At 36.5% G+C, this 14510-nt stretch overlaps 1 protein-coding gene across 1 annotated transcript in view; it reads left to right on the top strand.

Moving 5' to 3' along the window:
• LOC122891451 (ovostatin homolog 2-like) overlaps positions 1 to 14510 on the top strand; it is a 44877-nt gene that overhangs the window by 17506 nt on the left and 12861 nt on the right. Inside the window, exons 13-23 of the mRNA XM_044227099.1 lie at positions 184 to 238; positions 671 to 816; positions 1208 to 1357; positions 4990 to 5160; positions 5991 to 6138; positions 8766 to 8871; positions 9708 to 9936; positions 10302 to 10431; positions 12594 to 12712; positions 13476 to 13527; positions 14271 to 14354. Coding sequence (XP_044083034.1) covers positions 184 to 238; positions 671 to 816; positions 1208 to 1357; positions 4990 to 5160; positions 5991 to 6138; positions 8766 to 8871; positions 9708 to 9936; positions 10302 to 10431; positions 12594 to 12712; positions 13476 to 13527; positions 14271 to 14354 — 1390 coding nt within the window. The remainder of the gene's footprint in view (positions 1 to 183; positions 239 to 670; positions 817 to 1207; positions 1358 to 4989; positions 5161 to 5990; positions 6139 to 8765; positions 8872 to 9707; positions 9937 to 10301; positions 10432 to 12593; positions 12713 to 13475; positions 13528 to 14270; positions 14355 to 14510) is intronic.

The raw sequence follows: 14510 nt of genomic DNA, 5'->3' as shown, positions 1-14510 counted from the left end.
GGGCTTTCAATTAATCATAGTTTCTGTGTCCTTTTCCAAGTTGTGCAGAGTCTATGTTTCACACTTGTTCACAGAAACTACCATTTCTTGGGAATAGAATTCTCGTTAAGCCATTCATTATCCATTTTTAATATCTGTGAATTGGGTGATGTTACTCATTTTTTTTTTCTTTGTTCTACACAGGTGATGGTGAAAGGAGCTATCTTCCTCAGCGGACAGAAGGAAACCAGAAACAAAGGCATACTTAATGCATTCATTTTTTACTATGTACTCTGCTTTCATTTTTTCTTTCCTTTTAAGGAAATGTTACAGGGATAGAGTCAAGAGGTTAGGAAGAGCACTTAATGTTAATCATCAGTGGCTGGAAAGCAGTAGTACAGCCCAAGGTCTCCTTCCAACTATTTCAAAGAAAGGTTTCTACTTCTTTTATTGCCAGGTCATCAAGCACACTAGAGAAAAGTGGTGTCCAAAACCCAAACATTGTTAGTGCTTAAATTGTGCAGTCTTTTTTATTTGTGCACATAGTTCCCATTATTTAAGTGCTTTGCCTTTATAATAACGCCCAATTTGCTCTTCCTTCCCATAAGCCATTCTCTTTTAGCTAAGTGTAGCCTGTGAAACTGGAAACTTTGGGCACTGTACTGGTTAATGACGTCTCCTATTCACACAGCCTGGAATGGCAGCTTCTCATTCCCGATCGACATCAGTGCTGAACTGGCTCCTGTGGCTGTCATGCTTGTCTACACCCTTCACCCCAGTGGGGAAATTGTGGCCGACAGCGCCAGATTCCAGGTTGACAAGTGCTTTAAAAACAAGGTGATGTTTCTTCTATTTCTTGCTTGTCTTGAGAGAGGCAGAGCAGTGAGCACTTTTCTCCCTGTTGTCTTCTAATATAATTACTATCACCTTTATGTGGTGATCTCAGAGTAAATGCTGGTATAATTAAATTATTAGGGATAAGGGAATTGCCAGCAGAATGAATAACTTTCGGTAGCAATGCCAATCCTGAAATGAGAGGAGAAACGTGAAGATGTCCTTGTAGGGAGAGTTAAGGATGAGAACGGGCAGGAGAAACATAAATACAGAAATCTATAAACATTTATTTGGAAAAGATCGCATTTATTCAAATTATTTTGAATGCATTCAAACGTATTTATTCAACTTATTTTTTAAATGATCTTACTCTCCTTTTCTTCCTCCATTGCAGGTTAGCATAGAGTTCTCTAAGGAGCAGGGACTACCCGGTTCCAACACCAGTCTCTACGTGCAAGCAGCCCCTGACTCACTCTGTGCACTCCGGGCTGTGGATAAGAGTGTCCTTCTGCTGAAATCAGAACAACAGCTGTCAGCTGAAAGTGTAAGCACTCTGATTTCCTCATTTTCATCTGGAATCCTTCCCTTCAGCTTATATTTTTTTGTTTTTTAAGATTGTGTTTATTTATTTGAGAGAGCGAGAGAGAGCGCCATGAGCAGGGGGAGCAGCAGGCAGAGGGAGAAGCAGAGTCCTCACTGAGCAGGAAGCCTGATGCGGGACTCCATCCCAGGACTCTGGGATGATGACCTGACCCGAAGGCAGCCACTTAATGGACTAAGCCACCCAGGCATCCTCGGCTGATGTTTTCATTTGAGATGAACATACTGAGAATATCAAATATTTTCTTCCTTTGTTCATGGGTTACATGTTTGATTTTTCTTGAGACCTAGAGTTAAATCTCTGTGTTGAAGGATAAGTTTGGGTATAGCACCCAAAGTTGTTATCTATGAACAGATCTTGTATTGTCTTAAGCATTTCCAGACCAGCCATTCTCGAGTTTGAGACATCAAAATTATTCCCATTAACTGTTGGATATTTTCCCTTTATTTTTAACACAAGAACATATAAATATTGAGATGTATGATCCTACTTACAACTAATTTAATAAATATTTTCTTATTATTAAATATACCTATTGCTTTAATCTATTTGAGCTGCTACCAAAAAAAAAAAAAAATGCCCCAAATTAGATACCTTATAAACAGTAAAAATACTTCTCACACTTCTGGAGGCTGAAATTCTAAGATGAGGGGGCCAGCATGGTTAGTGAAGCCCTCTTCTGGTTTGCAGATTTCTTGTATCCTCACATAGTGGAAAGGACAAGAGACATCTCTCAGGCATCTTTTATAAGGCCATGAATCTCATTCTCTACTTGTTCTACCCTCATGACCAAATCACCTCCCAAAGTCTCCACCTCCTAATTTCCACAATGGGCATCAGGATTTCAACACATTTATTTTGGGAAGACACATTTAGCACCTGTGTAGTTTAGAAAATGTGCAAAATACACAAAGAAATAAAGAAGGAAATCTTCAAAATCATTCATAATCTTAACACTCAGACTTTTTTATTTCACAAAATGGACCTTTATTTTACAGAAATGAACATTTATGATACTATTTTTTAAATCTGTTTTCTGAAGGTATATATATGTTACAAATGAGATCTCCCTGAAAAATGCAATTTTGTTTTCTGCTTTTAACATTCTATAGTACATCTAGTTTTAAGTATAAACTATAAAAATTAATTAATAACAATATATTAATAATGATTAATCATAACATAAACTGTGTTTTTTCCCACATTCCCTACTTGCGAAAGTTAAATACATATAAATTTCTTATTGGTGCTAAGAAGCTTCTAACTGATTTCAAAGTCAGTTAGAAAAGGATCAGAAAATAAAGGATAAACGTATCTGTAAGTGTGGAAAATATAGATACACTTTCTAAGAGTTTCATGGAGCCAGACTAAATAGCTTCTGCCCATTCTTCTACAACTGGAGGTAGCAAAGTCTTAGAAAAACCACCTTGAGGGAAAACCATTAAAGGTCCACCAATAGAAAATTCCAGAAGCACTTCACCAGACCAGAAGATTGAAGAGAATGAGAATATAATTTTAGAGCCAAAAGAGGTTGCCCTTGGTTATTATCTATAGCCATATTAACAGTGTAAATTAAGCAAAGTTATATAAATGAGTGTATTCCAACTCATATTATTAAAGTTTGTTCTACTTTTAATATTATGAAAGTTTAATTTTTAGTTTTAAATAGTTTTAAAGATTTTATTTATTTATTTTATTTTAGAGAGAAAGAGAGAGAAAGCCCAGGTCGGGGGCATAGGGTGAGGGAGAGAGAATCTCAGACAGACCACACTAAGCAGAGCCTGACTCAGAGCTCAATCTCACAACACTGAGATCATAACCTGAGTGGAAACAGAGTCAGACACCTAGCTAACTGAGCCATACAGTTGTCCTCATTTTTTTTCAATATTTTATTTATTTATTTATTTGACAGAGAGAGAGATCACAAGTAGGCAGAGAGGCAGGCAGAGAGAGAGGAAGGGAAGCAGGCTCCCTGCTGAGCAGAGAGCCCAATGCGGGGCTCGATCCCAGGACTCTGGGATCATGACCCGAACCGAAGGCAAAGGCTTTAACCCACTGAGCCACCCAGGTGCCCCTGTCCTCATTTTTTTTAAAAGATGCTACTTCTTGATTTTTACTTTAGTGGGGGCAGAAGGAGAGGATAGAATCTCCAGCAGACTTCTCACTGAGCATGGAGTCTTAAATAATTTTAAAAGATGTAAGAATTATATAGAGAACTCTCATGTACTCTTTACCACAGTCACCAATTTTTAGCATTGTGCCACATTTGTTTTCCCTTTCTTATTCTGTCTCCCTACCACCCCACACACAAACATGCCCACATATATATACATAGCATTTCCATTTTTTTTCCCTAAACCATGTGAGAGTGGGTTGAATCCTTCACACTACACTATTCCTTAATATGTCAGTGTTCATTTCCAAAGAGCAGGGATATGCTCCTACATAATTATAATACAGTTGTCAAATTTAGAATATTAAACATTGATTCAATACTTCGGATCAGATGTCCCCTTTGCCACATATTTTTCCTAATTTAGTACAAGATCCAAGACAGGATAACATACTGCATTTGGTACCTATGTTTCTTTAGTTTCATTTAACCTAGAACACAATTTTTCTTTGTCCCTTATGAAATTGATGTTTTGGAGAACTTAAGCCAAATATTTGATTTGTTTGGGTTTTTGTTGTTGCTGTTGTAGTTGTTGTTGTCTTGGGGTTTTGTGGGGAGGGTTGTTTGTTTTTTTGTTTTTTTAGAGAGACAGTATAAGCAGGGGTATGAAGGAGAAGGAGAGAGAGAAACTTAAGTAGACTCCATGACATGGAGCCTGACACAGCGCTCCATCTCATGACCCCAAGATCCTGAACTGAGCCAAAACCAAGAGTCAGACTTTTAACAAACTAAACTAAACCACCTAAGTAGTTTTTGATAAATGTTCCTCATTTTAAGTTTGTCTGATATTTCTCATGATTGGGGCAAGATTATACATCTCTGTCCAGAATACCACATACATGATACTGTGCACTTTTCAAGGTATGCAAGATCCATCTGCCCATCATTGGTGATAGTAATTTTGATTACCTGATAAACATGTTTCCATATATCTCCATGGGCTATTTTCTTCCTTCAACTAATAAGCAATTTGTGTTTATTAAAACTCTTTGTAGGGTGCCTGGGTGGCTCAGTGGGTTAAGCCGCTGCCTTCGGCTCAGGTCATGATCTCAGGGTCCTGGGATTGAGTCCCGCATCGGGCTCTCTGCTCAGCAGGGAGCCTGCTTCCTCCTCTCTCTCTGCCTGCCTCTCTGCCTACTTGTGATCTCTCTCTGTCAAATTAATAAATAAAAAATCTTAAATTTAAAAAAAAAAACTATTTGTATACCCTGCTCCTCATCAAAATTTTCTTAGAGTTAGCATCCATTGATAATTTTTGCATAAACCAATATTGGTGTGATAGTTGAAACATGATTTTCTAATTTTCCCTCTTCCTCTTTATAATGGCACAAAACTTGCCAATTTTGTCAAAATAAAAGGAATGCTTAAAATCATTGGGAACCATGTGATTTTTTTCTCATAGGTGTACAGCCTTCTTCCAAATATAGAACTATATGGTTATTTCCATCATGGGCTCAACCTTGATGATGGCAAGCTTGACTCTTGCATTCCTCAAAAGGATATGTTTTACAATGGTTTGTATTATGTACCTGTAAGCAATTATGGTGATGGAGACATCTATGATATTCTCAGGGTAAGATCATTTAAGATTTTTAAAATTATTTCATCTCAATTTTAATTTTAGTATTCAGAATTCATATCTATGTCTTATTAATTGTGTGCTTTTCTTCCTATTCTTGGAGATTGGTGTCCATAATTTGTTTAAAGATCACTCTGCAATTGTCTTATAAAAAGGAGATATTAATTTTTGTTGATTTTTCTCTTTTTTAAAAAATAAATTAGTTGCTGTAAAGATATAAAAACCTTATGTTTGAAGTAATGAGACAGTTTTCAATTTATTGCAAGAGATGTTATGCAAAACTCATCAAATCAGGAAGCTAAAATATATTCCAAACTCTGTCTATACTGAGGCTATCCATTGGATATGCTGAAGCCTCTACAAAGGATCTTTACAATTGAGGTCAAAAGTATAGAAGAAAAGGGGGGCCTATAATTGGGCAGACTTTAGCTTAAGTCCCAATTCTCCAAAAGACGGATTGCATTGTGTGTGTGTGTGTGTGTGTGTGTGTGTGTGTGTGTGTATTTGGTGTTAATTAGGTGATGATAGTGCTTATATCAGAAGTATTTTTCCCTTTGAATTAAGTGGGGAATGATTTAAAATACTTGTCCAAATCCTAGCACATAAATGCTAGATAAGCCATAGTGCTTATCATTTTTTTTTCCAAATTAAAGACTTTCCATACATCAAATAGTGGTGACTTGACTTCTAAAATCCCAGACCCTTGCTAGCAGAGGAAACCTCTTTGTGTCATCTCCTTATGATTATAGTACAGTTGATAGGTCTTTTTGGGTCTTAACATGAAAGAAATGCACAACTTTCTTTTGCTGTTTTTTTCTTTGAAGGCTATGGGTCTGAAAGTCTTTACCAATCTTCATTATCGGAAACCAGAAGTATGTTCAATGGAGAGAAGGCTGCCATTCCCTGGGCCATTGTATCTAGCCTCAGAAGAATATGCACCAATGTATAGTTATGCCCCATCTAGAATTGCGTGTGAGTAATCTAGAATTTCGTGTCTGAGAGATGGCTAAAAGAATTCATGGAATTGGGTATATTTGGGATAAAACTATACAAATTGGGATTTGGGTATGAATTATACCATGTTTTTCGCTACAACTAGACATCTTGCAAGTGAACAAAGCAGGATAAGGCAGACCAGAAATGATTTTTGTTTTGGTTTGGTTTTTCTTAAAAAGAAGAATTAGCTTCAGCTATGAAAGGAAGTTTATTTTTATTGGTAGAACACAATGTCAGAAGAGTATAGGAAGCTGGCAATGTGTAGGGATGTGGGAAGACAGTCATAATAAGTGAGTGTGATACTTGAGAATGAGGTGTCCTAATGGAAGCCTTATACCTTTATTATGTCTAAACCATAATTCAAGAGAAAGGGTATTTTAATTCCCAGATAGCCAAAAAGCTGGCATCAGAGAAGTATGTTCAACTATTAGTCCATTTTCTGTTGGAGAGCCTGTAAGCACAAAAATCAGCCATAGTCTTAGATGAATAAGGTAATTAAGCAGATTTTCAAAACAAAAATTTAGTCAGAGAAGCAAAATGAAACAAATCATCAAAACAGAAATAAAATCAAAGCTGAATTCCAGGTCTGAAAATACTTGAACAACTCTCTTAAATCCTTCTACGTAACATTGAATTAGTCCATTAATTGAAGTGGGGCTGATCCTGAAGGTAAGTACCAGAAACTACTTGAGAAAAATGAAAGGCTTGACAACTTTATACAAGTGTGGACTCAGGGGGTAATCAAGAGGCCTTAGAAAGTCGAGTTTGAAACCACTTTGGAGTCCTAGTCAAGAGGTTGAAGCTTTCCATTTTTCTGCTCCTCGATGACACCATATTCAGTAAGCCTTATCAGAAACATTTCAACTTTTTAGTATCTTTCAATAAAATGTGCTGAAACCTAAAGTCATTCATTTTAATATCTTCTTTCTTCTTTTATGCATTTGTTAAGTCACTCAACAAACATTTACTGAGTTACAGGCACTGAGTTAGATGTTGTAAAGGCAGTGGCTTAACCTTTACTGTCCTGGAACTTTTAGTCTAACAGGGAAGTATTACAATAAAACAGGTAATTCCAAAAGCCTTGGGAGAGTACATTACATGCAAAGAATATGAATAGAAGATGTAAATTTCTCAATTTCTCAAGGGCCTCTTATATTCCCCTGAAGGAAAGAGCATTTATACCAAGACCTCAATGATGAATGATAATGCACCACAAAAAGAGATAGAAGGGCATTCCAAGCAGGGAGGAAAATATCCTGAAACACTAGCTAAGAAAATAAACTCCGAATGTCAGAAGGGTGGCTTCCGGGCCAGGGTGAAGACAGCTGAAGCAAGAGGGGTAGACAGCTTGTGGAGACCTTATAGGGCATTTAAAGAGTTTGGAACTCATTTTCATGAATAATGCACAATTGACAAGTTTTCAGCCAATAATCTAATACGTGTTTTTCAAAGTTATCTTTGGCTGCTCTATGGAAAAGGAGATTGGGATTTGGGCTGTTTGTATGAAATATTCTAAATGCTACTAATTAAATTGAGAGAGGGTGATGCTTGGACTATTCATAAAAAGGCATGGAGCACTGGGTGTGGTGCATAAACAATGAAATTTGGAACACTGAAAAAAATAAAATTAAATAAATGTTTTAAAGGCAATGGAAATAGAGAACCATGGATAGATTTGAGAGCTGTTTTCAAGCAGTTTTCATCAGATTGGTTAGGATAGGAAATGCGGGATGGAAGTGCTGAATCAAGGACAACTCTTTAAGTTTCTGATTTGGGTGAGTGGATTTTGGTACCTTTCATGGAGACAGGAAATACTGGAGAGTAGTAGGTGGAAGATATAATGCATTTGCTTTTGGAAGAGTTTCACTTAAAATGCCTAAAATGCAACTGAAAAGAAAAATGTGTGCATAAGACTATGACACGCAAAAGTCTGGAACTCGGAAGAGAGGTCCAGGCGGGAGACACAGAGGCGGGGGGAGGGAGGGCAGACATCAGCTCACGTACTTAATGGTGTCCTGTGTGAGGATATCAATGGGGAAACAGGGAATAAAGAAAAGAAGAGGACCTAAAACAGCTCTTAGGAACAAGTCAAAGAGGGAGAAATTACATCTTGAAATGAGAATGGCAAAAAAAGAGAACTAGAAGGATATGACATCACAGAGGCTAACATCAGGGACTATTTAAAAAGAACACTGTGATTATGATTGCAAATACAGCCTAGAGGCAAAGAAAGTGAAAGGAAGTGTTCTTTAGAATTAGTGATATTGATGACACTAGAAATTCTAGGGAAGGTTAGCAGAGTGGAACTGGCAGACACCAGAATTTCAAATGAGAAACTCCATTTATGGAATAAACATCACTTTCTCTAAATTTGGTTTTGGAGGAACAATGTAGGATGATTGTTGTTTTTGTCTGTTTGTTGTTGTCTTTAATAATGACAGAGATTTGAACAACAAAATACTGATGCCTTGGTTGAGATGCACATTGATTGGCAATGAGCTCCGGGAGCAAAGCATGTGTGGTTAAACGCATGGCTAATAGATGTGTGACATTGAAGCCCATACCTTCATTCTCTCCTAAGAAAGCATTTCTTTTCCTTTTAGCTCACGAAAGCCTGAAGGAGAATTTTGGCTATGCAGAACAGGCTATAAGAGAAACAGTAAGAACAAACTTTCCAGAAACATGGATATGGGACCTCGTCAGTGTCGAGTGAGTTTCTGAGTTTTCCCTCCTACATGTCTTTATTTCTATTTTCTTTTTGTTGTGATCTCTTAAACTTTATTCCTGGGTATATAAAGCAGTGCCATATTTGTAAAAGACATTATACTATTCATTTGTATGTACTGACCATGTATTTTATTTTTTCTATAGCATTGTTTCTCATTTATTAATCTCATGCAGATAGATGTAAACTGCCTCAATTTTTAAAAAATGCACTGTTTAAAGAAATGTGATTTTTTTAAAGATTTTGTTTATTTATTTGTCTGAGAGACAGGCACAGTGAGAGAGGGAACACAAGCAGGGGGAGTGAGAGAGGGAGACGCAGGCTTCCCACAGAGCAAGCAGCCTGATGTGGGACTGGATCCCAGGATCCTGGGACCGTGACCTGAGCTGAAGTCAGATGCTTAACAACTGAGCCACCCAGGCGCCCCAAGAAATGTGATATTTTTAAGGATAAATTTCATAGAAATCCAGCTCTCAAGATTATTACCCAATCCCTGTCTAACCGTTTTAGCTTACTTTTAACCTTCAGTTAAAATCTTTTTGCTTATGGGACATTTGGGTAGCTCAGTCAGTTAAGTGTCTGCCTTTTGCTCAGGTCATGATCCCAGGGTCCTGGGATGGAGTCTTGGATCAGGCTCTTGGCTTCTCCCTCTGCCTGATGCTCCCCTTGCTTGTACTCTCTATCTCTCCGACAAATAAAGAAAGAAAATCTTAAAAAAAAACAAAAAACAAAAAAAAAACACAACTTTTTGCTTGCTCTGGACTAAATTGAGTTTCCTCATTGAGACAAAGAATACGTTTCATCAATGATCTCTCCTTAGTTCCTCAGGATCGGCAAATCTGTCCTTCCGCATCCCTGATACTATAACCCAGTGGCAGGCAGATGGCTTCTGTGTGAATGGTGATGCTGGATTTGGCATTTCATCAACAGCTACTCTGGAAATCTCCCAACCTTTCTTTGTTGAAATGACCTTGCCCTTTTCAGTTGTTCGAAATGAACAATCTGATCTGATTGTCAATGTCTTCAGCTACCTGAACACATGTGTAGAGGTAAGTTGTTCCCTTTGACCTAGAGATGAGATCTACAAGGCCAAAAGATCCCTCAATATTTTCCTTGAATATCACCATATTCTTTTTATTCTCAAGGGCAAAATGGTACGATAAAGTGATGAGACCTCTTTCCATAATCCTTAGATTAAGACAGTTGCTTGAATTCACAGCAAAGATTTAAATACCGCTTTGACAATGTCATTTCATAACGATGTGGGTTCTACCTTATTTTTCTTCTTGTGAGAAGTCATTTGGTATCTTTAATTTTTGCTAACTTAAAATAGTTAATTTTCTCAAGATGGGAAGAGAATTAGTAACAGCAAAGTGTTTGGAGTGTCACCCTCATTGCATGGTGATTTTTTTAGATTTCTGTTCAGCTGGAAGCATCTCAGGATTTTGAGGCAAATATCAGCACCCCTAAAAACAATGGCAGTGAGGTTATCCAACCTGGAGAGAGGAAAACATATGTCTGGACTATATTACCTAAGTTATTGGGTAAGCAGCTATGTGTACGCCAATCTCTCATGGAAAGCCAAACTTTTTTCCTTTCCTTTTTTTCTTTTTCTTTCTTTTTTTTTTTTTTTTTTTTAGTTTTATTTCCAGTATGGTTAACATATAGTGTTATATTAGTTCCAGGTGCACAAAATAGTGGTTCAGTAATTCTATACATTAGTCAGGGCTCATCACGATAAGTATACTCTTAACCCTTGGGGTGGGTGAATTAGGTGAGGGGGAAAACCAGCTTATTTTTATTGTCTTCATTTATTTTCCATACATCCTCTATACAAACATAATTTTCTCCCTCTCTTTTTTTAAAATCCTCAGTTAAAAATCCTATTTTTATAATCTAGTTTCTGGTAGCTCATGCTTGTGTAGAGCAAAACTACCATTCATTTGTATAAAATTATTTGCACTTGTATAATGGGATTGAAATATGATATAAATGCCAATTTCATGATCTATCAAATCCATATATCATATTCTAAAAGAAGGTGGTATTTTCATTAATTTTGCCCAATTCCTTCACTTCTAATTTACTTCTTCACCTGTCATCATGAACATGTGTCACTTATCCCAAAATTACTCCTCCATCACAAATTGCCAGGATTTGCAGATTTACTAAATATATCCTGAGACACCAAAAATACTGAACACTTAGGTGAAGATAAAACACTGAGAAGAGTAACATCTTCATGCATATATTATTGCAATATAGAGAAATACATTTGGAAGTAGACTGTTGAAAATATAAGGGAAGGGTTAAAAAAGAGTCTAGTAAACAGAAAAAGCTAGATGTGGTAGATGCATAAGACTTATTATCATTTATGTAAAACTTGTCATTAAAATTTCCTTTATTTCATGTCCCCTATTCATTGTATTTTTGGGGCAGCAAAGAGATTATTTATGAGATCATTTTAGTTCACCTGTGAGATTGGTCTAAAAGTAGTTTTCCTGTTAGATTTTGTTTCTCAGTTGTTCTGACTACTCTAGGTCTTCAAAAATCTTTCCCTGTCAATTAAGATAGAAAACTGCATGGCATTTTTTATGGCAAGTTTTATGGCTTTAAGTGTGGGACACAGTTCTAAGAAAGAAGAATTGATGGCTTTCTTAAAAATAAACAAATGAGGCAAAACACAGCAGCAAGGAAAAACAAGAATAGTAAATTGTTTATATATATATATATATATATATATATATATATATAAATATATAAAGTAATAGTGAAACAAAAGAAATCTCTTTTTCAGTCTCCTAATTTTTACAAGTAAGGAAACTGAAGATCAGCTTTAATTGTATGACCTATGATTCACAAGAAGTTAAAAAAAAAAAATGGATTCCTTGCTAACACTCGTTTAAATCCAACGGCCTTTCCCCTATGGCATATTTGACTCTTTGCTTGTTCAAACTTGGGATGAGTTAAGAGTCCTGGTTATTTGATGTTATGTTCCTGTATGGGCATATGTAACCTTTACAAACAATTATCAAGGAATTGTCTCTTTTGGTTTTGTAAATTATTATTTTTCCTTAAAATTTCTTACTTCTTAATTAAGTAAATGAGTCATTTATTTTTTGTTTGGTTAGTTTTCAAAAACTTCTTTATTTGATTATAGCTGGCCCATAATGTTGTATTAGTTTCAGGTGTACAAATAGTGATTCAACATCTCTATAGGTTGTGCCGTGCTCAGCACAAGTATAGCTACAATTTGTCATCACATAAGACTATAACAATACATTGACTCTATTCCCCAAGCTGTACCTTTTATCACCATGACATTCTTTCATTAACTGGAAGCCTGGATCTCCCTCTCCCCTTCACCCATTTTGCTCATCTCCCCCACTCCCTTCCCTCCAGCAACCATCAGTTTGTTCTCTGTATTTATAGGTCTGATTCTGGTTTTTGTTTGTTCGTTTACTTATTTGTTTTGCTTTTTAGGTAACGAATCATTTACTTAATGTAAGGAATCTTGAAACAGATAAAACAGAAAATGCCAAATTACCTTCAGGCAAGAAAAAGAGCAAGTTATATTGGTTTAAGCATAAATATGATGACAGTATTCAGTTCATTCAGTTCAAGATGTGGTTCATTAGATTCTAATCATTTCCCATTATAGAAGGGGCCAGTCGTCATTTAACTTATATTTGGGAATGTTTTCCAGGGAAAGTGAATATCACTATAGTTGCTGAGTCCAGACAAAGTAGTGCCTGCCCAAAAGAAGGAGCTGAGCATCAGAATCTAAACTGGAAAGATACTGTAGTCAAAAGTCTGTTGGTAGAGGTATGTACATGTGAAACTCTCAAGCTCTTCAGAGAAACTTAAATATGAAAAGACGTTCTTCATGAACAGGCTAAATAAATGGACTCGAGTTATTTTCATGCAAGATATATCATTTTACATGAATTAATACAGCAATAAAACTCACCCTTTCTTTAATTTATACCTGAATTAATTAATTTAATTCATTTTCTTTAATGAACTTTCCTTAATTAATACCTGAATTAATTAATTTAATTAAAAATTAATTTACTGACCCTAGGAGAGTAAAACTTAATACTTGAAACAGGCTTGATGGCACTTAGCTTGCTCCTGATTCTTGTTTCCTGTAGGCCTGTTGCTCTTTCCTTCCTTTTTTTAGCCGACTCTCAAATCAGAGACAGAGCTTCTTGTCCTACACTACCATGTGGTTCCCATCATCTTCAACAAGAACTAACAAGAACTAACACTCGCCAGTGCATATTTCTCAAGTTGCCTCTTGGCCTGTCCCTACTCTACAAAACACTTTTGTTTATTTACTGGAGATCCTAGACAGGATCAGAGGAGTTGAGAGTGTACCACAATGACATCAAAGTTATCTCTGATCTGACCTATGGGAACACGGGATCTAAAGTGGGTCATGGAAATAAATGCACGGTGACTTTCAAAATTCAACAGAGGAGAACAAGGAATGGATCGCCTCCCAGAGACAAACGTGTGCCAGCCATGCCTCCGTGGAAGGTGGCCCAGACTCATTTTGTGCTTGTTTTTGTTTACTCTTTGACAGCCTGAAGGTATTGAAAGGGAAATGACTCAAAGTTTCCTCATCTGTACAAAAGGTAAGAGGATCTTTTAGGTGGTCAAATTAGTCCCAAAGAAAAATTACCAGTTTATTTCCTCTCCTTCCACATTGGTTCCTTTGCCATACTGAGTCATTTCAGTGATTCCCTTTTCAGTAGCTAGTGGAGGATTATTTCGTTTCATGCCCTATCTTCATCATATAATTTTGGCTAACAAAAAAGTTTATTTATTTATGAGGTATTTTTTTTAATTCACTTATGACACTGGTCTGCCTCAGCCCATTTCTCCATGTTATGTATTTTGGGCTCATCTCGTCATGACTGCAGCAAAGTATTGGACAGAGGAAGATCAGGATTAGGCTCTTTGTACTCTTGGGATCAAGTAACCAAGAGCTACATCACTGCCTCCCATCTACTGTTTTGTGGCCAACTTGTTGATGATGATCTGATTTCAGCGGGAGTCTCCAAGCTTTTCCTTGTGTGTGTCCCGTTTAATCTGTCAGTAGTTTTTTATATTTTTTTCATACATAAGTAGTTGAGGCACTAAAGTAGTGGAAAATAAGGGCCACATTTTCCAATACACACATATATACCATTTTCTGAATATACCATTATTCCAAAATAGGTCAGAGATGGCAATTTCATCTTTTCAAACAAGCAACTTGCAAAATAAAAGTAAATAATGGAATCTCTTTCCTAATATGTTTGTCCCACACATCTGCCGCTATTGTTTAGAAAAGAAAGTTATCACACTATTGTTTCTATCAATATTTTCTTTCTAGGGATCAAAGCCTCCAAACAGGTAGTTTTGGACTTGCCAGACAGTGTGGTAGAAGGATCCGCCAGAGCCTTTTTCACTGTTGTGGGTAAGTTGGTTAAGTACTGTCTTTCATGATGATTTGAAAAATTTAAATGAGGTAATTTTTAAAAAAATAATAATCCTTACAATAACAGGATGGAGAGATTTTTCTGTAAGTATTAGTTGGAGGAAAATACTATTGAAAGTCACCCTCTCTATGCTT

This window comes from Neovison vison, chromosome 12 (genome assembly GCF_020171115.1).
Source record: "Neovison vison isolate M4711 chromosome 12, ASM_NN_V1, whole genome shotgun sequence".
NCBI lineage: Eukaryota > Metazoa > Chordata > Mammalia > Carnivora > Mustelidae > Neogale > Neogale vison.
Note: the sequence above shows the minus strand (reverse complement) of the source record. Positions and strands in the feature narration are given on the sequence as shown.